At 40.8% G+C, this 23,473-nt stretch overlaps 2 protein-coding genes across 3 annotated transcripts; both read right to left on the minus strand.

Annotated features, from left to right (window-relative positions):
- Positions 1-643: 643 nt before the first annotated feature.
- Positions 644-16,477, minus strand: LOC146325287 (zinc finger protein 335-like). Of its 2 annotated transcripts, none has more exons than XM_084721209.1 (28): positions 15,730-16,477; positions 13,170-13,363; positions 12,757-13,033; positions 12,560-12,637; positions 10,270-11,400; positions 9,982-10,164; positions 9,208-9,372; positions 8,830-9,088; positions 8,557-8,734; positions 8,352-8,464; positions 8,218-8,236; positions 7,983-8,099; positions 7,176-7,252; positions 6,852-7,012; positions 6,530-6,750; positions 6,345-6,444; positions 6,162-6,250; positions 5,551-5,807; positions 5,289-5,403; positions 5,000-5,197; positions 4,559-4,701; positions 4,313-4,452; positions 3,504-3,601; positions 3,292-3,378; positions 3,098-3,181; positions 2,937-2,996; positions 2,732-2,837; positions 644-1,376 (listed from the first exon to the last, which is right to left on the minus strand). In XM_084721209.1, the coding sequence occupies exons 2-28, from the start codon at positions 13,359-13,361 to the stop codon at positions 1,255-1,257; spliced, it is 4,770 nt and encodes a 1,589-aa protein (XP_084577335.1). In that variant the 5' UTR covers positions 13,362-13,363; positions 15,730-16,477; the 3' UTR covers positions 644-1,254. The 2 variants fall into 2 exon arrangements, with proteins under 2 accessions (XP_084577335.1, XP_084577334.1); XM_084721208.1 differs by lacking the exon at positions 15,730-16,477 and adding an exon at positions 15,103-15,579.
- Positions 16,478-17,324: 847 nt separating this feature from the next.
- On the minus strand, positions 17,325-23,120 carry mmp9 (matrix metallopeptidase 9). Its single transcript, XM_084721210.1, has 13 exons — positions 22,777-23,120; positions 22,320-22,558; positions 22,053-22,201; positions 21,725-21,853; positions 21,446-21,619; positions 21,147-21,320; positions 20,879-21,052; positions 20,638-20,793; positions 19,600-19,828; positions 19,354-19,493; positions 19,113-19,263; positions 18,214-18,317; positions 17,325-18,095 (listed from the first exon to the last, which is right to left on the minus strand). The coding sequence occupies exons 1-13, from the start codon at positions 22,912-22,914 to the stop codon at positions 17,971-17,973; spliced, it is 2,082 nt and encodes a 693-aa protein (XP_084577336.1). The 5' UTR covers positions 22,915-23,120; the 3' UTR covers positions 17,325-17,970.
- Between the last annotated feature and the right edge of the window lie 353 nt (positions 23,121-23,473).

Consider the following 23,473-nt stretch of genomic DNA (forward strand, 5'->3'; position numbering starts at 1 on the left):
ACAGGCCAAAGGAAAACTGTGTTTGTTCTTGTTTATTTAGGGGGGAACTGTCCCTTTAAAACATTATTGTTTACTGTGCCTTTCAACTTATTGTTAAAGCAGTCTGCAACTACTCCATTTGTTTGCTTTCGCTTTTAGTTTTACTGTATTTTAATCGCCATTTTAATGTTTTCTCAATGTCTTCTTGTTAATGTATTTCTCTGCTCTTGTAAAGCCCTTTGCCTTGTGTCTCAACGGTGCTATATAAACAAATATGAGAACAGGAACACCTGCTACAACCTGAAACAATCACTCTGTCGAAACTAATGATGATGACACTGCCAGAAAGATGGTGACTTGACCAATTTTTGCGGTTGTAGTTTGTGCTATGTTTGTATTGGATCACATTACATTTCTCAAGAGTTCCTGGCATTCTTCCCTGATGCAAAAATGTTGACACATTCTGGAATTGCCATGAGCACATTATACCGCAATATAACACCACAAATTACAGTGGCACAACGAGCTGCATCATCTCATTCTGATAGTGTGCAGTGATTCTGTTGTTAATGGCTTTGGTTCTTCTGTGTCCACTGCATTACAATATAATGATACAAGAGCAAAGTCTGTACATTTAGTGACACATTAGAAGAGTAAACACAAGTATACACAAAGTGATTTATTTGGTGTCAGCTTTCAGCTTATTAAACACTTCATATTCACCAAATCAACACATATCCTCCATCACAGAACAGAAGACAAATGCAAAAGGTATGTACATATTAACTTTCAGTAAACACAATGCTGTGGCATTCTGACGATTAATATGTCTGATTACAGATCAAAATAAACACTCCATTTTCTCTACTCCATTGACAAACTAAAAAGTTCATTTAGACGCGTGGTATATGTTCTAAAATATGATATAAGCTATTTGATTTTCTTTGATAACATTGTCTTGCAAATGAAAGCAGTTGAGGCACGTAGACATAAATCATGTTTAATAATTACACAACAGACCGACTTTGCTTAAATTAACTCTTAAATGCACAGCCCCTATGATTAAATTAGAAGCAACAGGTGCAATAATTTGAATTTACAAAAAGCTGTTCATTTTATTAAACAGTGCGACCGCCCCCGAGCAGATGACTCTGTGGAGGAGAGAATGCTTAAGTTCACAGCCAGCTGGATGCATAAATAAGTTGAGGTCACTGTACTTGTCAGCTCATAGTGGTTTGTGTGCGGGTTTGTACTCCAGTAGGTTTAAAAATCTGTCTATTCATCTGTGAAGGTGATGACATCATAGTGGATGCCTTGCTGCTGCAGCTGCTCCAGCTGTTCAGGAGTAGCTTCAGTGTAGACTGTCTGCGTCTGCGCCATGGCTGCGTCTGCTACAGCTGCAAGAACAAAGAAGATTTGATTTGCTGTCAGGGTGCAGTAGTTACTACTGATGTTTATCATAAAGGTGCTTTCATATTTCATATAATTATCAAGCGTATGATCATTCATAATGGATAATATCATAAACTAGTTGGGTATGTTTTTAGCCTGATTTCTGTAGATGATGTACTGTATGTTCAATATTGTCCAAAGCACCGTACGTTACCATTAATTTCACTGAAGTTCGCAAATCAACCTGCAGAGACTCAGCTGTTGTTGCCTCCTTGATGCTGCATTCAAGAATGCACAGTCAGCAGTGTTTTCAGAGTCAGCTGCCAAAGAGCAACTTTTTTATTCCAAGAAAGAGCCAAATTCACATTAAAACAGGATATGAGTGAAATGCTTTTTGGCAGCTGACTCTCAAACATGCATCAGCACATCCTGACAAACACCATCAGGGAGTTCTACGGATCACCTACAAAGCATAAAATAATCACAAGTGTATTTCTATCTGATAGATGTTAATAGTAAACTGAGAGATAATCAACAGCTAAAAGGTTATTTATAAACCTAAAAACTTTGGAAAAATAATACATGCAAAATAATAAGCAGCACCACTAAGTAACTCATTAGAGTAACACAACATGTTTCTTTTCAATTAAAGTATTCAAGTACTATTTTGCCACATATTCAAAGAAGCAATCAATTACTGTTACAACTTTAAGGTATTTCCACCACAGCAAGAAGTATGGCCACCTGCACCTGTCATTTGAGACAGAGGGCGGGCACAGTCTACAGTCTCAGCAGACACTGAAACTGAGGTGTATCTCAAGTCAGGTCTGGAAATGGATGCATTGAAAAAAGTCCCCATGATGAAATGTTACTTTGAGTCAATGCTCCAACACTATCCAGACTAATGCACCCCTGGAGAGGCTTTCTAACTTCCGAACCAAAGATCCGACATGTGTTTTGAAAAACTTCCCTTGCATTTAAAAGAGTAAACTACAGAAAACACAGGCTGAGTGATCTGAAAAGCCTGCACACTTTATAGTTTGTATGTAGGCATGTGTTTTGAGGAGCTAACAGGCTCATTACTTGCATGCTAAAACAAGATACTATTGTAGGTAAATGTGCTGTTGTGCTGTTGACTGTATGAGCCCCTCTTTATGGTTTTCATGCAGGCAATAGAGACATTTTCATTTGTTTTCATTTTTGGTAACGCAAAAGTACTCTAACAAGTTATACGTCTTAGGACATAATGCTGTAATGTAACAACTTACGTTTTATTGGCAGTACTACTATAAAGTAACTAGCACAGTGGAGGACTGAATATAAAATAAGTGAAGTGCATCTGTTCTCTAAGAGAGCCAACCTGTCACAGCAGAGTGGGCAGCAGCCTCCAGATCTTCAGGATTCACAATCTGTTGCTCCGAGCTCACGGGTAAGTACTGGATCTGACCTTCGTGACTTACAGCAATCTGAACACATAAATAACATTAAGCAACGAGCTTCAGTCAAAACTAAAACCTCTCACTGTCGAGCATTATAAGTTATCTGACAACTGTAAAATGTCAAACCTGCTGCTCCTGCAGAAAAGCCCCATCGTGCTCATACTGGATGATCTGTCCATCTGGCATCTGAGGAACAGAAGAGCAGTCAGAACGCAAGAAAATTATCACCTTAAAACACTGGATTTATCCATCAGTTACTCTGACTACTCATGAGGTAAAACACCGACCTGTATGTGGTTGCCATCAGCTACGACTACATACTCCTGAGGGATCAAGTGCTGCACTCCATCCTGTGAGATGATGTACTGAACCTGAAAATACAATAAGAGCATTGTAAATTATAAGATATTTACATTTAATAATTCATTATTGTCACGTACATTAAAACAGAAAGTGGTAGAATCTACAGAATCTTTCTTACCTCAGTCACCTGGTTGTCTCCTGTCATCAGGTGCTGAACTGTCTGTCCATCTATGGTGGTTATCTGCTGAATGTATGTGCCATCCTCCTGATTAAGGTACATATAAATGCAGCTATAAATTGGAGCGTGGCTATATATATTATGCAAAAAGAACCTGTAAGAGAGAATTATGTTAAGTTACAGTATGTCCAGTATAATGTGGCTGCTGTTACCTGGTCTGATAGTGCCTGCTCTTGAGCTACAATGATGTGATCCTGTCCCAGGGCCTGTAACCGCTCTGGAGTGATCACTGTCTGATGTCCCTGCAGGGCTGTAAGACACACACACATTGACATTAAGCTCAAGATTACATCTCATTGAATGTGGCCTCTGTTTGAACCACAGTACCTGGTATTATTCATTCATTTTGATTTTTTTCAGCCTTGTGTTAGTGCGTGTGTCCATATATTGCTTTTTTTTCTGAGCAGTAGCATCTTTTTCAGGAATGTTGCCAAGCTGCACCAAGTGTCAAGTGTCTTTTTTTTGAGCAGCCACTTCTAGTTGAAAATCTCTTAACTTTTTAGAAAGGCTTTGGGTGCCTGAAAAGGAGTGACAGCGATTGACACCAATCATATATTAGATAGTTACTTGTCACTATGGTAACCAAGAAAATGGAGAAGAAGCTTGTTCTGGAAATGTCTGTCTATCCTGAGCTTTATGTGTCTATGTCAGACAGAAACAGAGACAGAAACACTCATTTGTGAGAGCAGATGAGTCGGACACTGAATGTCGCTGGTGAGTGTTTTGTTTTTAATCACCCCACACATTGTCAGCATGTTTGCTGTGTACTGAACCCTCTGTTAAAGTACCATTGAGTTAGCTACCTCATTAATCTGCTTTCTTTTACAAAAATTACATGCAGTGGATTTTTTTTGTTTCACCACACACATGCTTCAGCCCAGCACCCACAAACACTCTGCCAGTGCTTTTCTGCCAGAAAAAAACACTATATGGACACAGGAACTTATATTGTGTTCCTTACACTGTAGTGTGGCCAGAGCCTCCTCATCACTGTTGACTATGATGGTTTGCTGAGAAGTGGTGGTACGGTTCTTGCGAGTGGGATGATCCTGACTGTGGAGACGCTCCATGTGAAATTTCAGATGGCCATTACGATTAAACCTGAGGCATTGAGAAAAACAGCCCATCAACACTGACAGTTGTTCATTACTTTACTTTGCAGTCTACTGCATTCAGATATGTTGCAAACACGTGCGTTATGCCCCACCTCTGTCCACAAAGTTTGCAAGAAAACGGTTTCTCATTGGTGTGTGTCATCATGTGTCGGCGGAGGTCTTTCTTGTTCTTGGAGGCAAAGCTACAGTTTGGACACTTATGAGGGCGTAGATAGGAGTGCATTTCCATGTGAGCCTGAAGAAAAACAGGGTATCAATCATATTCAAAAAATGTCAAGGTCAGAAGTAGGGCTCAGGGCATAAAGGCTTTTGAAAGGAGATAAACAACCTCAAACAGATAGTGAAATTACATATGGTGTTAAATATTCATATGACTGTCGTGTCCACTCCCTGTGGAAAATGGATCAGTTTGTGACAGCCCATGACTTAAGTTGGTGCTTACAGTTTGTGGATTTTAAATGAAAACAAAAATGCTGCTGAAAAAATATTTAGAGTACAGAGCTGAAGACTGTACAATTTAGAGCAAGACTCACCTTAACCTCAGGCCAGGATGTGGAGGTGAACTCACAGTCAGGACATTTGAAGGTGTTGGGATCCAAGTGCGCCCTCTTGTGGTTCTCCATGTCAGAGCGTCCATGGAAAGACTCCATGCATATTCGGCAGGAGAACCTCTTTGTGCTCAGACTGGGGGAGCTCACAGCGGAGGGAGAGGCTGGAGCTTCACTGCTCAGCTGAAGGAAAACAAGAAACACAGTCAGAAAGGAGGAATACTTAGTGTACTTAGATCTTTACATGATCAAACAGCTGATCACTGGCTCTTACCTCCACCTGCTGCAGAACACCATCAGGCAGTGCTGAAGTGAGGTAGTACTTGTCACCTTTCAGACTCTCTGACCCTGAGACTTCTGCAGCCTGAGAAGGACTGCTCTCACCATTACTGCAAAGACAGCAGATTTATCACATTACAGACTGTTCAGACATCATAAAGGATGATTCTAGGTGCTCATGTGACTGTTTCCCAATCTAAAAACATCTGTTTTTCCTAGTCAGAGAAAATCAGACAGCGTTGTTATTATTATGTCACCTGTATTCAGGGCTGTGATTCTCTTCAGCAGCCTGTTCCACCACACCGAAGTCTCCTCCACCCTCATAGGCTTCAATGGCGATCTGTGTGAGCTCTCCTGTTTCAGAGGTGGCTGCTTCGTAGGCCTCTTGTAGCACTGTCTCGCCATTCTCTGAGACATGAAAGGTCACAACCTTTTGGGCCTGGCCTGGCGTCGCAGTGACTGTGCTCCACGTGCCCTTTTCCAAACCTTTGCCTTCTGACTTCAGCACGGCCACCTGAGGTGCACAATCGGTGAATTTTTACACTGCTTTGCTCATTTCCACATAAATTTAAGTATTTTTTAACCTTTATTCAACATCTTCAAATAATAAACACAGTATAATTTAATATTGACACTAATAACATATCTGACAATAAATCCAAGCAGCATAGATCAAAAAGAAAAAACATCAAAGAAAGGTTGGGGAGAAAAAAACAAAACAAAACTGAAAAAAAAATAGAGAAAATTAAATAAGAAATTAAAAAATACATCTACAATTTAAAAAAAAAAACAGAAATTAAAAGTCTGAATACATAAATGCAAGTTTACCTATGCAAAGTGAAATGTTTTGATGACCTGCAACACCAACCTGTAAGGCGTTTCCAACCAATTCCCGGGCATTGCTCATGTTCAGCAGCAGGTCAAGGGCATTCTGGGCAGACAGATCACTGGATTCAGCTGGGAAAAGATGGAGAAAAATGTCAGCATTATGTCCTTAAGCTGACATACATCACCAGAAATACTAAAATTGTCTCTTGACAAGACGTCCGACCTTGTTCATAGATGATGGTGGTGTTTCCCAGTGCGTCCTGGGATACTGAGGCATTTTCCATTCCCTGCATGGCTTGTAGTGTTGCAGAATCCACTGCGACCTGATTAAGGAGGGTGAAAAAAACTGTTAGTGTCACAAAATATAACACACACTAAAATGAAATCCAAATCAGGCATGAGACTCACAATAGTGTTCTGTAAACCCTGTGTGTCGTCATGTTGTTGTTTGAGCTCCTCGATCTGCTGTAGGGTGAAGAAGGGTCTGCGTCGCCTCCTCACAGGCTCTTCAGGGTGAGCCACACACCACTCCTCAAACGCCTCAGGGTGGCGACACTGCACATGCAGACGTAAGTTCTTCCTATGCTTTGTCATGAAGTGACACATGTCACAAGAGAAAGGCTTCTCTCCTGTAGACAACACACAATATTTGTACAGCATTACAGTTATGAAGTGAACATCAAAACATGCCCTGTTTAAACAAACTTTACAAAGTTGCTGCTGCACTGACCTGTGTGTTTGATGGCCAGGTGAGACACCAGGAACTCCTCTTTAGACGTGGAGTATTTACAATAGTCACATTTGAAGGGGCGGTCGTTGGTGTGGGAGAGCTGATGGTTGAGCAGCAGCTTCTTGTTGTCACAAGTGTAATCGCAAAATTCACACTTGAACCTGGCACATGCACATCCATCAGTTATTCACTGTGATGATATCATCATTATTAACACCACACAAAATGACTAATGCTGATTGATTTCAGCCCAAACTGCTAAACATTCTGTTACATTCATGTTTGTTAAATAAAAGAGGTGGAATAAATGTGTTTAATACTGACTTGCTGTCTCCAAGACTCTGGATGTGGGTCAGCAGGTGCATTTTGAATGTGTACCGTTTCTTGAAGGATTTGCCACACTGCAAAGACAGAAGGACTTCTTCAACAAGAGTTTTGGAATAGATTTTAAAAAAGTCCACAACATTATGTGTGCACTCACTTCTCTATAAGGATTGTCATATTTATGCACAACATTGTTGCATAACATAATTATTCTACTGAGCAGAAAATCACACATTCAAAGAAGGAAGGGAGACAAAAACAGCATCTTACAGGACAATCTCAATCTAAAACCATTATAACCAATGTACACAAAATATCACAGGAAAAAAAACTCCAAGGGACTTTCTTTGAAACAATTAAAATGCCTTTAATGTCATATTAAACCATGTTTCTTTGGGCCACAAAATTATGTCCGAATGGAAGATTCCTATTGGTGGAATATGACTATAAACAGGCCTTTTATTTCATTTGATCAGTGTGACTCCCTGGTGAAGGGTTGATGCTGAAACATGTTTGTCTTAAGATCTAACATTACCACGTTGTGATAATAAAGGTATTTTAATTGTTTTAAAAGAGAGTGCCTTTGGATAAAAATACAAGTGTACACAAGAAATCACAGAGAGCATCTCAAACAAACTAAATCTGAGTTCAGGAAGCTCTCCTACTCAGACATTTATTTTCCATGCTAAACACTGACCTTTTCAAGAATATCTTGATTACCATGTCTAACCATTCTGAACACATAACTGAATAACTGAAAAAAATGGACTTAAGAGTGCTTGAATTGTAAAGTCTTTGTCATCTGACCTTGTCACACATGTGTGGTTTCTCTGAGCTATGGGTCTTCATATGCTGGGTCAGTCTCTTTTGCATGGGGTAAACCCTGTGACAGACTGGGCACAGGAATTCAGACACCTTTGGTACCTGCGACAATGAGCACAAAGTTGGCAGAAATGGACTGTTATTTTGATACAACACTGAGAATTAAAAATATTATTATCATTCTATGAGAATACATCATAAAAATATGGTAATGTCTTACCATCTCCGTCTTTCTTTTCCTGTCAGATAGAAAAGGAAATCTCAGTAAAAATATTTTAAAACTTGCAAAACGTGTTCTGTATTAGGGATTGTTCATTGCATATCCTGAATGCTGTTACAATATGAGTTACTTACTTGTCTTTTTTATGGACTGCTGAATGACGAATGACATCTTTCCTGTAGACACTTGTGTAATCACACTCTTCACACTTGAATGGCTTGGTGCCCTCATGATTGAACATGTGTTCCTGTAAAAGAGCCCGCCAAACTTTTAGGACAATGTGCAAGAATGTAAACTGAGGTCAATCTGAAAGTCAAGGCCTGTTTTATTTCCACCGACCTTGAGTGAGGACCAGCGCTTGCAGCGATAGTTGCACTGGAGGCACTTGAAGAGCTCGGGGTCGTTGCCTTCATGAGAGTCCACATGGAAGCGCAAATCTTCTTGAGTGAGGAAGCGTGAGCCGCAGATCCAGCAGTTGTGAGGTCTCAGAAGTGGTTTGAGGGATTTATAGTACCGACTGGAAGATAATGAAGAAAAAGAGGCAATTAGCTTGTTGTGAACGTTATGTAATACTATTTGTAACACAGCTTTACTTAATAATGTGACACTTACTTTCGATTTATATACTTCTTGTATTTCTTACGAAGAAAACGCTTGGAGGGTCGGCCACGTTTTCTCTGGAATAACTCCTCCTCTGGCTGCGTGTTGGACGAAGGGTCTTTGTTCTCCGAGTCTGATTGGCTAATCGCCGCCTCAGCTGTGTCTCCATCGGTCACCACAGCAGGACCAATGTTCAACCCGGAGGAGCTTGCCTCTTCAGGTGCGCTAGCATCCCCACTAATCCTGGGCTTCTTGGCAACACTCTCTGCTTCTGTAACAAACATGTGAAAGAGAGCAATCAAAGCACAGAAACCTAAAGTATAAGCTTTGTGGTCTAGGCTCCCCTGTGCAGCAGTTTTTTGTTTTGCTCTGTCAAAACTAATAAGAGACCTTTGCCGCTGTAGCCTTCCTCTAAGAGACTGTACTTCCGTGGACGGGCAACTTTACGTCGGGGACGCCCTTGAGAGGAGGAAGAAATGGGAGGAGTGGGCTTCTTCAGAATGGCAGGTGGTCTTCCATTGCAGTCCTCATCTGCTGGGTTGTAGTCGCTGTCCTCTGGGGATAAACAAAAGAGCAGGAGAGAGATACATGAATATGATTCTAATCCTTTGACTGATTCACTAACTCACTAATGACTTTTAAGCCTTTTTAAATACCTCTAAAGGGAAAAAATAATACCATTACTGCAGCAAAAGGAATTGCCATACTAGAGTATACACAGTCATTGAGTTTTATTGAATTTGAATAACTGAAATGTTCAGTGCACATTATCCAACGTGACTGCCATCTTATCAATCAAAATTTAACTGTATGGCAGTATGATGACTGGTAGTGGGACCTGAAAGCTTTGCCACAGTGCACAAATTCACAGTAGACAAATCATCACTAGTAAATACAGCTGAAGCAGAGTGTATGCTACCTATTTAACATACAGACAAACAGGTACTAGACTTTGCTGAAATGAAAATTGCTGCGGGATATGAGATACCACTAAAGTAAAACATAAAAACTGAACAAAAAAATAAGACTTATTCAATCATTCATTCCGTCCCATATCAAAGACTTTTAAAGATCTAAGCCTTTCAAGGATCTGCAGGAACCCTGAGCTCAGAATCAAAGTGTGACTGTTTATGAATGTGATGGATGTAAATCTTCTTAACTGACCTTCAGGATCATCAATGGCACCAGCATCCACAATATCATCCTCCTCTTCTTCTGCTTGTTGGGATTCAGCAGGCTTATGCTTTGCTGCCTTCTTCTCTTCGGCTTCCTCTCTCTCTGCCTGGCGGCGGGCCAGCGTCTCACTTTTAGGAGGCCGTCCCCGTTTGCGCTTCTTTGGCATGTCCCCTAAAAATTGGAAAACATACCACAAACAAATTTCAACTTAAAAAATTAAATTTGACAAGTTTTAATCCATGTTTTTGTATTACATAATCAACTTGTTTGTTTTACCTGCAGGTTTGAAGTGTTTGTCTCTCATGTGGTTGATGAGTGTGTCTTTAGAGGCGCTCTTGTAGGGACACATCTTACACTTGAACTGCTGTACAATCACCACTTCCATCATCTCCTCCAGCTCAGCCAGGTTTGGCGGTCTGTCTCCGGAGCCTTCTGCCACTGTTGATGTCTCCATCTCTCTAACCAGCCGAGCTTCATCCTGTGGCCCCTGGGAACCTTGGGGCTCCTCTTGGCTGGGGGAGCACTGCTGGGCAAGCTCAGGCTCTGGATTGGAGGTGTACGTGCCACTGCTGCTGATAAAGGGCCCGGACTGGCTCTCGCTGCACTCCAAAGCCTCAGGAAGGCCACCTGAACCTGCTGTGTCTGCTAGCGGGTGGTCTGATGAGGAGCTGTCATCAGCGTACAGAGAGGCCTCAGGGCCGTTGCTGCTCTCCATGTAACAGGAGTGCTGCGGCTGCTGCTGGGAGTGCTGCGGCTGATCAGGATCCTGGTTCTGCTCATCATCTTCATCATCGTCTCTTGCTTGATAGCGAGAACAACCCGGCTGCTCAGAGTCTGCAGCTGCAACACACTCCCCTCCATACCCAGCCCCATACTGCCGGCTTGTCTGCGTCCTGTGGTCTGCACTGCTGTCAATGTAACTGCGTGAATGATGCGGCTGCTCGCCGTCATCTACCGCACACTCCAGATACCTGGCACTGCACTCCACCACATAGTGACCTCGGCTGGTGGGATTTGAGTCAGCCCCGCTGCACTCCACGTATCCAGGCAGGTCCTGGTCACTGTTGTCCCCGCTGTAGTCAGGGAAGCCAGACTGGGAGCGTGTTTGGTCGGGTTCCTCACCAGAACACTCCACGTAGGAAGATGAAGACTCCCCTGTCTGGTCTGGGCCATCTGCACTGCAGTCCATGTACTGGGACGGGTGGGAGTGCTGGGGCTGGTCGGGCTGACTGCTGCTGTCTTCTGGGTAACTGGAGTGCCCGAGCTGATCGTCGGGCTGGTCGGGTTCAAGGTTACCCTGCAGGTCTCCCTGATCCAGACAGGTGGACGTGGGGCCTTCTGCAAGAGCTTCTATGGCTATACGATCAGAGAGGGCCGAGGACGACATCTGGGCTACCATAGGAGCACCTACAGCACACAAATACATATAGATGGATTGTACAATAGCGTGTCATCAATTTAAGAAGATTTCAAATCACTTAAATACAGACTTACTTGTTAGAGGACTGGTTCATAACAATACGTGTTGGGCAAAGGAAGTACTTTTTTTCATTTACTGTGGGACTGTTCATTTGTTTTAAATGCCAGATGCCAATGCCAATGCCAGAATCTCCCCAGCTGTGCTTATTTGGAGATGGTTCTCTCCTACCACCACATATCCAAACAAACAAGAATTTAAACTTGTACTGGTGGGATTTATCGGTCCTTCAAGGATTGTTCTTTGCCATTGGAAGAGTCAGACAAAGCCTGTTTATGATGAATGGTTAAAGCTGATGACGGACATTCCTTCTTTCAAATTGTTGATGGTCTGGTCTAATTGTTTAATGTAGATGGAAAAACAAATATAAAAGAACAGAAACATTCTCACCCGTTTATTTGTAAAATGGCTTTGTACTCTCTTTTTTCACTCTTTTTATTTATTCATTTATTTTTTTAAGATTGTCTAGTGCCAAGATCTGAAATGTTTTGTATTTACTTTGTTAATTGTTTTTCTTTGACTTACTGTAATGTGTTGTATTCTGGCACATTATGTTATTTATAAAATGGGAAGTTCAATAAAAAGTTTGAATTACAAAAAAAAATATATTGGTTATCAGCAATTGGTCCATCGTCTGTTGTCTTTTTTTGTTTGTTTGTTTGTTTTGAGCAATTTTTGACATTTTATTTTGCCAATTTAACGTTTGTTTCTACTGCATATAAACATGGTGATAAGTTTCTCATTTTGAAAATGAGATACAACGTGCATGACTCACTGTTTAATCTTAAAGACCCGGTGTTGAATCCTTACTGTAGATCACAATAAAAAACAAACTAGGACAGCACTTCCATTTTGACTGTTTATTTCCACGCAGATGTTTTGGGCCAGACACCCGTCTTCAGTGTGTTTAATGGCAGTTTCAGAATAAATATACACAGGTGGGGTTAATTACAGATTACCTCAACCAGCACAACAAATACTTCCCAACAGGAGGAGTCATAACCAGTTTCTCAAACAAGTTTGTCATTAACAAATGTTTTGAAGTGGGTTGAAGAATAAAAGAGTTAACAGTAACAATGGCACACTTACCGTCATCTGGTCCTTGTAATATCAGATACTGGGTTGTTTCTGCACCTCCGTCTTCGGCACTGGTCACAGCTATGCAACCTAATAGAAAAACAGTAGACAGGCTCAGATATGTGCTACTTTATGGTAAACTAATCAACACAAGCTTAAAAACCATTCAGCCTGTAACATGGCGGAAAGTGGAGTAACAGTGGAAATACCATTCATGATGTCAGGGCCGATGGTGGACTCTATGATCTTGTCAATGGCAGAACCGAGATCTGATGAAGTGGAAGCAGTTGAGTCAGAAACCATCATGGCTCCGTCAGACACAGCACTGGAGTGGACCAACACTTGGGCTGACTCAGACACCAGCACTGACTGAGTCACTGTGGAGACGCTGGACACGCTGGTGGACTGGGCCACAGAGGAGGAGTCTGGGAGATGGATTGATGAAACTCTGACATCTGTGCTGGAGCTGGTTTCTGGGATGAACACCTTGACAGGGAAGGGCAAGAACATGATGGCGATATCAAGAAACTTAACTGCTAGATCTGGTTTTGTTGCTTTTGCTATATGGGTCTTTTCTTCCACACAAGTACACAAAAGCATTTCTTTTTTTTTTTAAGCTTACCACAAGTCCCTCTGAGCTCTGGCCCACATGACAGTCCGACTCTGGGGCCTGTGCATGAGAGGCAGCTGCATCACTGCTGTCAGCAGACATGGCCTCCGATGACTCCATACCCATGCCGCTTTCAGACGGTTCCTCCATCCCTGAGGGACCTGCATCACTGCTGCTCTCCACCTCATTCTCTTCTGAATCCATTACTATTCACATGAAGCAAAAATATATTCAATATCAAATTTGAACTTTGTGCCACTTTTAAAGCAGCTTAAGTTACCTAAGATGGCACATAATCATGTCTAGTCCCTTGGTTACTTGCTTGGAAGGCTTTGTTTGTAATTAATGTTTAAGAGTGTTTGCACAACTTATTTTATAGTTCCAGCAAGGGCTGCACAATTAATAAAAATATTACTGAAATCTCAATATGGCCAAGTGCAATATCCAAATCACAGAAGCTGCATTTTAGATAAAGGAAAAATGTGTGGGGCGCCCCTGTTGCTTGGTTGGTGAGGCATGTGCACCATGTATTGGGACTGTCGGTCCTCTGCAGCAGCTGCCAGTTCGGCTCCCACCTGTGGCCTACTTGCTGCATGTCATTCCCTCTCTCTACCCCTTTTCTGTTGTGTCTTCAGCTATCATAGTGAAAGCAAAAAAAAATAAATAAAAAAATAAATAAATAGAAGAAAAAAGGTTGTGTGCCAAAAGAGAATTATAATGAAGTACTGCTGCATTTCTGCTGCAGAGATGCTCAGGCCAACAAATCTTGCTTTCCAGATCTAAGAAACTTGTTTGACAGAAACCCCAATAAATGTTACATTGTCATGATTTTAATCATCACTGAAAATGAAAATGTAGATAAAGAGATTATCACCCCCACTAATTGTGAATTGTATCACAATCACAATATCTGTCAAAATAATCACAATCAGATTTTTTTTTTTTACCACTGAATGGTGCCCTAGTTCTTCATAATTTGTCATTAGAATAAACGGAAAAACAAGAGCAGTTGGTCAAACTTTCTCAACAGTGAGGAAATTAAGATGTGTAATGTAAAAGAGGGTAACTGAAAAGATTTTTCATTAAATATAATATTGTTTTGTTACTGTATGTTGCCAGTTGAAAGTTAATCTGTCATTAATTCTAGCAGATTGGATAACCAACTAGAAAATAACTCTGAAGGTATGAAGTGCCAATGATAGGTTTATAGTTGGGCTGAATGATATAGATCCAAAAGTTGATCATTTTGATATTGTGATATGAGTCAACATTTTAGTGGAAATTGTAAAGTTTGTATTTTCACTGAAAAAAATATCAAAATTTGTTGATTTTGCTAGGGTCTGTACCAAAAAACCTTGATCCCTGTATGGAGAATGTGACTTGTAGGCCAGGACATCTCTAAAGCACCACAGTGCTTAATTTCTGATGGTAAATTGTGACACATTTTCCTTGATCAGAAAGTTGTAGCTCTTACGATTTGGATATTGCCCTTTGCTGTATTGTGATTTCAATAATATTTCGATTAAGTGTTCAGCCCTAGTTTGTGGGAAAGTAAATTCATTTATATGAAGTGGAGTGCACATGGAAAAAAAAAAGTCTGAAATAGCTACATGAGCAACATCACTGTCCAGAGGTAGAAAAGTACACATTACAGTTCTGATTACACTTTACTGTACTTCATCTAGTGGCTGTGAGTTAACGTGATATTATGAACTATTTGATATTACGACTATAGACTTAAATCCTTGAATGTGGGTCTTTTTCTCCAAAATATTTTATACATGGTCATTTTCCTACATTCATTTCAATAAAGGATGTTGAGTTTATTGAGGCTTATCAATCGCGTAGTGGTTAGTGATACTTATATACAAAAGTATTTTATTTCAGAAATCTTCTTTAAAACACTGCTTAAGAAGTTTCTCTCTGCATGTTACATATCCTTTACCTGAGCCAATGCTTGTCATGTTTGTCCACATTAGCTTTTAAGTATGAACTGTTTTCACCAAGGACGTCAATGTTGGTGTAATTTAAAGGTCTTCACTCTGCAGATGAATAGTTGTCGTTTTGACTGGTGATGTATAAATACAGATGTAAGATAACACCAGCCCTAGTCAGCAGGTAAGTTATTTAGAAACTAATGTTAGCTCACGATGAAGCAGAACAGCTAGCATTAGCTTTCGGTGGCTAACGAGCCTGTTGTCATGGTTGCTCAGTGTTTGGTGAGGCTACAAATCACATCTAAATGCCTCGTACTTATACAATGAGTGGTTGCACAGGACATCGCTTTTGAAATAAGAACATGACATTCATCTAACCGAGTCGACATATTGAGTGTAACAGCGTCCAACACAACGCGTGTTAGCCGTTTAAAAACGGGCCTAGCTGCCCTTCACCCTGCCTGCTCCGCGTCGCCATTTTCCACCAGGCAGGCAGCTTTTACACTCAGGCATTCTCAAAGCTCTACTGGGGACCTCGAGGGCCTCAGCTGCGGCAGACCGCCCAAATGCTCTCCCTGAAGAAAATGAAAACATTTTACCTCTCTGGCACTAGAATCTCCACGCTTTTTTCTTACCGTATATTTACGCGTAGAAAGGTATCCTTTAGTGTGGATGCGCTAAAAAGAACATAAATTAGTAACCGATAATTGTTGCTTCTTTCTAGTCGGGCGCCATGAGACTCTCCTCATTTCCTGTCTGTGCAACCGGATCTTATTTATTGTTTTTGTTAAAAACTTGCTTGTTATTATATTATACATTGATGAATTTACAGATTTTTACTATTTGTTTTCATTGGTATATCGGCTGTTATATCTTGCGTCAGATTCGGCAAATTTGATGATGATTATAATCACTCGGTGGACTATTGTTTTTAGAGGAAGGCGAGTTACACAATTCGACGCGGAGTAATATGTATCCACTTTCGGCCGTTGTTTTAAGAGGCTGTTGAGAATCGATACAACAGAAAGCCATCGATCACATTTACGTAGTCCAGACTGTGTCATGTACATGTGTGTTTTTTGCTGTGGTGCTAACGTGGTTTCAGGTGACGGGTAATATAGAGTACGGGCATGATAGTGTTGTCAGATAATCCATGTGCATGTCAGATTATCAGGCGCTTTAGTGCAGAGGTTCTCAATTTCTCAGCCAAGGACCCCTTACAAGATAAAATGTACTGGGACCCCCTCATATATGTTCCATGGAATAATTTGATGCAGCCTTTGTTATACACTTATACTCACTTCTGTGAACAACACAAAAGAAATGTGTTAGAAGGTATTTGACATTAATAGGACCCAGCCAGTACTGTATTTTGAGGGTCCAATACTGATGGTCTTTAACATAGGAGTAAAAAATTCTGATATATCTGCTAAAATGCTTTATACAGAATATAATATACAAGTTATAGAGAGTAAACAGCCATGCTTTGCAATGATCCCAAATGTGTTAAACACTTGTATAATGGAGGCAGGGCATTTTACAGTTTGAACAATAAATGTTATTGTCCAACAGGATATCATAGCACTGAAACAGTGGTATTTTTAGTAATTATAAAAAAAACAAACTGTGAATAAAAGAATATCCATATATTAAACCTGAATTTAAGAAACTGAAAAGTTTTCATATGGGAACATATCAGTCAACATATGCTGGTACTGATATAAATAGATATAGCTATGATAGGCCAATATTGGGCCAATCAAATCAGTCAACTGATCAATCAGTTGGGGTCTAGGTATTAGACATGCGAGTATTTGAATTATGTCAACATGGAATACCAGTAACATACACACATCAAGAGTGTTTCACTCTTAGTGCATACATAATATTAAATTTGGATTCTGCTTATTTTAAATAATAAAATAAAAATATAGACCTAATAAAAAAGCATAATACAACAACAACAGGCCCAGCCTTGGACTTGAACATAATAGAAAGCCATTAATGCATGTGTCATTCACCATCCACCATGCTTGACTATTTTAGAGTTAAAAGTTAAAATATTATTTGTTGGATTATGAAGCCATTTGTAAAGATAGATGGATAAAATATATATTTATCATAATAATTTAAATGAACAATAATGATAAGTTTTCACAGACCCACTGGCAGACTGTCAGGACTCCTATTTGAGAATCACTACTTTAGTGAAGGATTGAGACAGAGGACATTGGTAAGTAGTTCTCATGGAATGTTTATTGCATTGAAAGTTAAAACGTTAATACAAAACACATTAGGCTCATAAATTATTTCAGTCAAGGAGACATACATTGTCTTCCAGTGCAAGTAATTGGCCTTAAGGCCATTCCCAGAAATACACACAGCATTATACAAAACAAACAAGCTTTAGGACAAAAAAATAATATTAGATATTGCTATAAATACCAAAATAATCCAATACTGTTAAAAGTCTGAACCTGTCAGACATGAGAAATTAAAATCTGGAATCTGATCCAGATAGTTTTTGATAATATTTTAAATATTTTATGTTTATCATTCTTAAATTTTAGACCACCATAACTTATGAGTTCACAGATGATCAGGCAGAAGGCAGGGCAGTGCCAAAGATGGCAATTTGCCGTACCTTCCTTTGGGCCTTTGACTTATTTTTAGGCCAATGTTGTAAGTTTTAGAATCAGCCAACAACATCAGTGGTGGCCAAGTATTCACATCCCAGAAAGCACACACATCATACACCAGGTGCTATACACAAAATACTGCATTGCATTTTCCCTGCATGGCACCAGCACAAAAGAGATAAACGGGTGCTACAACATTACAGACGATTTCCAGCTCATCCCTGTGTGTTTGTCTCCTCAGTAGCGAGTGCCTGAAGAATCTGAGCACTTGAGGAGGTCATATTTCACATAGCCAACACGATCCACCTGCCTGCGGGAATTCATACGCCAGTAGAAGCGGTCCCGGCAGAAGTAGAAGTGACCTAAAGCAGAAATATTGAAATGAAAGTGAGAATTCATACATGTAATAATCTATTGTTATTTGCACATTTTCAAAGGAGGTGCTGCAAATAAATATTTTAAATTGACAGGTTTATTTACCTTTGTACTGGAATACATCGTGCGCATCATTGGGGACACCTCCAAAGACGGCATCTGTGTATCTGGGGTACCCTTTGTCGATTTTCTGAGCCTTCACATCAAGCCTGTGTTGATCATACACAAAATCATACCAGAGACTGTCATTAAAAATGGCAAGAATAATAAAAAATCAAATCCTTATAATTGACCTCGTAAGTCCTGCCCCTTTCAGCTCTGTGCTCAAATTAACAGTTAACGAAGCTTGGTACTTTACGGAACCTCAGTCAGCTTTCTGTTTTCCTGTTTGATTTAAATAGATATCCTTTGTGCTAGGCCTGCCGATGTTCAGAAGAAAAACAAAACGTTAAGATGGTTTAAAGTAGGGCTGCACAATTAATCGTAATATTAGCAAAATGGCATTGTGGTCAAGCAAAATATCTGAATCACAGAACCAGAGCCAAATCTTAACTTTTAGCTAGATAGTTAGCTAGTGTTTTGCTAACATAAACTATCAGATGTCACTAGCTGGATAACGATTAACATAGCCAGCTAGTTAATGACTAAAGTAGATTAGCTAGCTAGTTAATTTGTACTATGCTGACATTAGCTAAGATGTGACGTTAAGTGTATATATTGATTTTCCCTCCAACATAGACAAGACTGGCAAACATGTTCACCGTGATCACAGAAAGAGTCTGTATGAACACGAGTTCCATGATTACAGGAAATAGAAAAGGACAATGTTGAATGAGGTTCGGTCGGGTGCCAAGCTTGTTCAACTGTCATTGGAGCACAGAGTGAAAAGGGGCGGGGCCTAGGAAGGGTCAATTCTCAAAGAAGAATTTAACTTGAAAATCTTTCAGTAACAGACATGCTTCCCAATCTGATTTCCAGATTTAAAAGGCACATTTTTAACTCACCTCCAGAAGTTCTCTCCACTGAACAGCAGCACTTTGCCTCTCCCTCTCTGCAGCGCTCCCTCCACCTTCTGGATGCTGCTGGGGAGGCCGAGCTTCTCTATGCTGCGGGGACCCAGGACACTCTGCCCCGTGTACACCCAGAATCTGGTCCCTATAGAAAGAAAATGAAAAATATGAAAACTGTCTGCACTGTGGCCTTAATTGATAGTGGTCCCTTGCACATGGCGTGAAGTTTCATTACCTGAGAAGAAGTAAATTTTCCTGGTCAGAAGGTCCTCAAAGGCAGAGTCAATAACTGCTGGCAGAGCTGGCCACCTCTCAGAAATAGCAAACGGTCCCTTGGGTCCTGCATCACTCCTGCTGGACGACTTCCAGTAATTTCTGTTTAGCAACACACAAAATTAACATATCATCAACACTTCCAGTTTTTGTTTAAGTTGCTGGTTTTTTTTTACTTTTTTTCCACACAGAGCAGGTATGCTCTTACCCGTCCTTGAAGAAATGCAGCTCGCTGTCAATCACAGTGATGGTATCAAATTTGGTCACCCTGCAGGCGTCTTTGGTGGGATCCACAGGCCGTGTGGTGGTTGTGGTGGTGGGCTCAGTGGGCTCGGGTTCAGGTTCATCTGTAGGCTCGGTCTCATCGGTGTCTGGGTAGGTGTCAGTGGTGGGATTGACAGGCTGAGGGGGGGTGGGATCAGGGCCTGTTCTGCCACCTGAAAAAAAAGAAGCATTGGTTGGAGTGGTGGAACACAACTAAGTACATTTACTCTGGTACATTTTTGATGTACTTAACTTTAGAAATGAAACGGTATGAAAATTTCTTATCAAAATGACCAAAATTATCAAAATTATTACTATCATAGTGGTATTGTTAAAATTTGCTGAAAATGTCGCAAAAGTACTAATACACATGCTGAAATCATTTTGTCAAGTTTTATAATGAAAACCTCAACAATTTTAAATGATATCATGTGCTTTGCAGTGTCAGTGTTTTCATTTGCGCTAAAACAAACCAGTGTTGCTGCTGCATCTGTGAGACTGTTGCTAAGTTTAGCTGTAACTGAACTGTATTTACCGTGAGTTTTTCAAAGTTTTAATCAAACATGGTTATCACAATAATTAAAATTAGATGCAGTATTACTAATTGGTGGAGAATTTTATCCTGGTTAATCATGAAACCAAATATTGTTTCATCTCCAAATGCCATGTTATGCTACTTTTTACTCCACTACTGGACATGTATTGTAAAGGTTCAATTACTAGTTATTTTGTAGATTTTAATTATTAATTCTGCATAATGAGAACTTTTTACTTTTTGAGTACTTTAAGTGTATATTGATGCTAATAATTTTGCATTTTTACAGTTTTGGATGCAGGACTTCTAACTGAAATTTTTACACTGCAGTATTACTACTTTTACTTAAATAAAGGATCTATTTCTTCTACCGCTGTTTGGCTGAAAGGAACTGTTTACTAGTTGGAAATTCTCCAGATTTTACACGATAAAGCAGTTTGTCCTTACCGTAGAGATACTGAATGCCTTCAATATCATCTTCATGCAGGGAGAAGTCCTCCACATAGGTGTACATGGGGTACATGAGAGCCTCTCTTATGTTGGAGTGATCCAGGCCAAGGGCATGTCCAAACTCGTGGGCTGCCACCAGGAACAGACTGTAACCTGGAACACGCACGGTAAGGAACAATAATGAATTAATTGTATTCTTCCTAGTCTATTTTATCTGTCTTGTATTTATTTTACTCACCCCGGTCAGGACAGAAGCCCCACTTCTTGTCATCGTCATAGCTGTCAGTGGTAGCGCACCACATCTTGCCATCTCCTCGTCCCTCACTGGTGCAGGAGTCGTACGTTTTACCCAGGAACACGAAGGGGAAGTGGCAGGAGGCTCCGTTAGCGTTTCCACCTTGTGTAGTGGTGTCTGGCCAAGCAAAGTCATAACAACAAAAGTAAGAAAACAAACCATTGCGGCAACACTCCGTGGCATTTAATGCATCGCGGTTCCTGTCACTCACCATGACTGGGGCAGAATCCGTACTTCGTGTCCTCGTCAAAGTTGCTTGTGGTGGCGCACCAGCGGTAACCATCGCTGCGGCCCTCGGTGGTACAGCTGTCATATTCCTCCCCCTGAAAGATGAAGGGGAAGACGCACTTGGCTCCGTCCGCGTTTCCTCCAAATGTGTACAGAACTGTCAGGATGAGAATTAGGAGCGGGTGAGGCGAGTCAGCATGCCAAAAAAAAAAAAAAACACCCCCTCCTCTGTCTGATGTCTAACCTGTGATTTCCCCCTGCAGAATAAATGATCAGACTTACGTTCACTCGGGCAGAAGCCGTACTTCTTGTCTCTGCCGTAGTCAGCTGTGGTGGCGCACCACGGCAGCTTGTCTGAGCGGCCATCGGTGGTGCAGGTGGTGTAGGATTTGCCCTCGAAGGTGAATGGAAAGTGGCACATGGCACCATCTGCATTGCCATAACTAGTCTTCACAGCTTCAGGTGAGAAAGAAATGCATGCATTTAATGTAATGCATAAAGTGAACACTAGAGAGAGACAACCTCACAGTGATTGTTGCTGACAGTAGAGTTAAATCTTACCTGGTCCTTTTCCCAAAGTCCAGTACTCATCATCGTCAAAGTGGGCATCTCCCTGTATACCCTCCCCAGGGGGGTAAGCGTGGGCCAGAAGGCCGTCCTTACCATCAAATGGGTACGGATCTCCGTGGTCTGAACAGAAAAGTAAATTAGTTTTTAGTTTAATACAATACAATTTTGTGACATCAGTAATTAGACATAGATTGAAGTTTATCTGAAGAAGTTAATTATCTCAACAGACTGTCTTTAATTCTGAAACACTTTGTAACAGTGGTTTTGAAAGACACAATATTAAATTAATTTATTATCATTATTATATATAAACACATACTGGCTTTTCCAAATGAAATCATGATGTCAGCTGTCCCGTCAAAGAGGCGAGTGAACGTCAGAGGGGTCACGTCACTCCACACCTTGAAGGCTCTGGCGAAGGCGTCATCAGTCAGAGACATCTCCATGTCTGGAGAATAATTCAAGATCCTGTGGAGAGGAGCAGAAAGAAAACTCTGCTTTCAGACTTATTAAGTAAAGATATCTGGTGATGTATCACCAGCACAGACTTTGTGATGCATTGCATAAATTCATTCTCTCTGCTCACCTGTAAGTGACATCGTTATGGTCCCATTTGAGATCTCCGTCAAACGTTTTGTAGTTGCCCACATCAGGCACCCCACAGCGAGGCCGTTTCATGGCGTCTATGGTGGGCTGATCCAGCTCTCCACTCTCTTCCAGACCCATCTGCCTCTGCATCCTCTTCAAAGCCTTGGAGGTAGACACCATAGACTGGAAGCCGCTGCGGTGCAGTGTGTCGATATAGCCAAACTTCTTTAGATAGCTCTGGCAGGAGAACATGAGAAACCACGTTAATGACGGGGTCCTTATGAAGTAAACTTTAGTAGTTTGGAGAACAAATTAAATTTGATCCAAGTAGGTTTTTGTGTCTCTTAGTGTGGCATAAACTATTTGTTCAGGTAATTACATACCTGCACAGCTTGGCTGCACACTGTTTTGGGAATGTCACTCTATCAAGACAAAACAAACCATCTGCTACTCACTTCTGCCAGCTCCGAATCAGTCATGTTTTTGATGATGTCTCCTGGGAAGGTGACAAAGATGGACTTGAGGGGAAGGCTCCATCCATTCTGCATGCTTATCCCCAAAATTAAACACACAGCTAAAGCACAGCATCTCATGATGAGATCTTTTGTAGATTGCTGCAAAGTGTAACAAAAAGAGTCTTGCAGGGAGCAAGTGCTCAGTTAGACAAAAAAAACCTTAAAAAGCTTCTCTGCTGAAGATCAGCAGTGTTTCTCCTTCAGCGTTGGCTCCCCTCTTTGTTTTGACTGGTGGCTCTTGTTGTTGTTGCTGCTCTGTGCCCTTGGATGGGGTTGTGGACCTTGTTTTTATGCAATGTAAGGTCTTAGTCACTGAGCCCTGCTCCCGCCTACTACTAACCTCAACCCTCCCACTTAACATCTTGACAGCATTTTGTTGAATGGATGGGGAATTTCCAAAATATCCACATTTAGCTTTACCTAACAGCTAATGAGTGGGTAACTAATTGCTCTTTTTTGGAGATATTTCAAGCTGGAAGGGCGTGGTGTTATTGAATGAACAATGGCTGTGGTAGATAAGACAAATTACAGTGGCAAGTTACTACGGTTGTATTCATATTATTGTTAATTAAATTTTGAATGCTGCATGAAACCCACAGGAATTATTAACCAAATGACAAATTACTTTGAAAGCTCT

This window comes from Lutjanus erythropterus, chromosome 6, assembly GCF_056507025.1.
Source record: "Lutjanus erythropterus isolate fLutEry1 chromosome 6, fLutEry1.hap2, whole genome shotgun sequence".
In the NCBI taxonomy this organism is placed as follows: Eukaryota; Metazoa; Chordata; class Actinopteri; order Lutjaniformes; family Lutjanidae; genus Lutjanus; species Lutjanus erythropterus.

Bases quoted from the DNA above. Each gene is read 5' to 3' on its own strand.
- LOC146325287 (XM_084721208.1), bottom strand. From the start codon at position 15,133: ATGTGGACAAACATGACAAGCATTGGCTCAG. The intron at 13,034-13,169 runs GTAAGCTTAAAA...TTCCCTGTCAAG, and splicing joins AGAGCTCAGAGGGACTTGTG to GTGTTCATCCCAGAAACCAG. The intron at 2,838-2,936 runs GTTTGACATTTT...TTATGTGTTCAG, and splicing joins CTTTTCTGCAGGAGCAGCAG to ATTGCTGTAAGTCACGAAGG.
- mmp9 (XM_084721210.1), bottom strand. From the start codon at position 22,914: ATGAGATGCTGTGCTTTAGCTGTGTGTTTAATTTTGGGGATAAGCATG. The intron at 20,794-20,878 runs GTGAGTAAAATA...TGCGTGTTCCAG, and splicing joins GGGCTTCTGTCCTGACCGGG to GTTACAGTCTGTTCCTGGTG. The intron at 18,096-18,213 runs GTAAATAAACCT...TTTCTGCTTTAG, and splicing joins CGATGTATTCCAGTACAAAG to GTCACTTCTACTTCTGCCGG.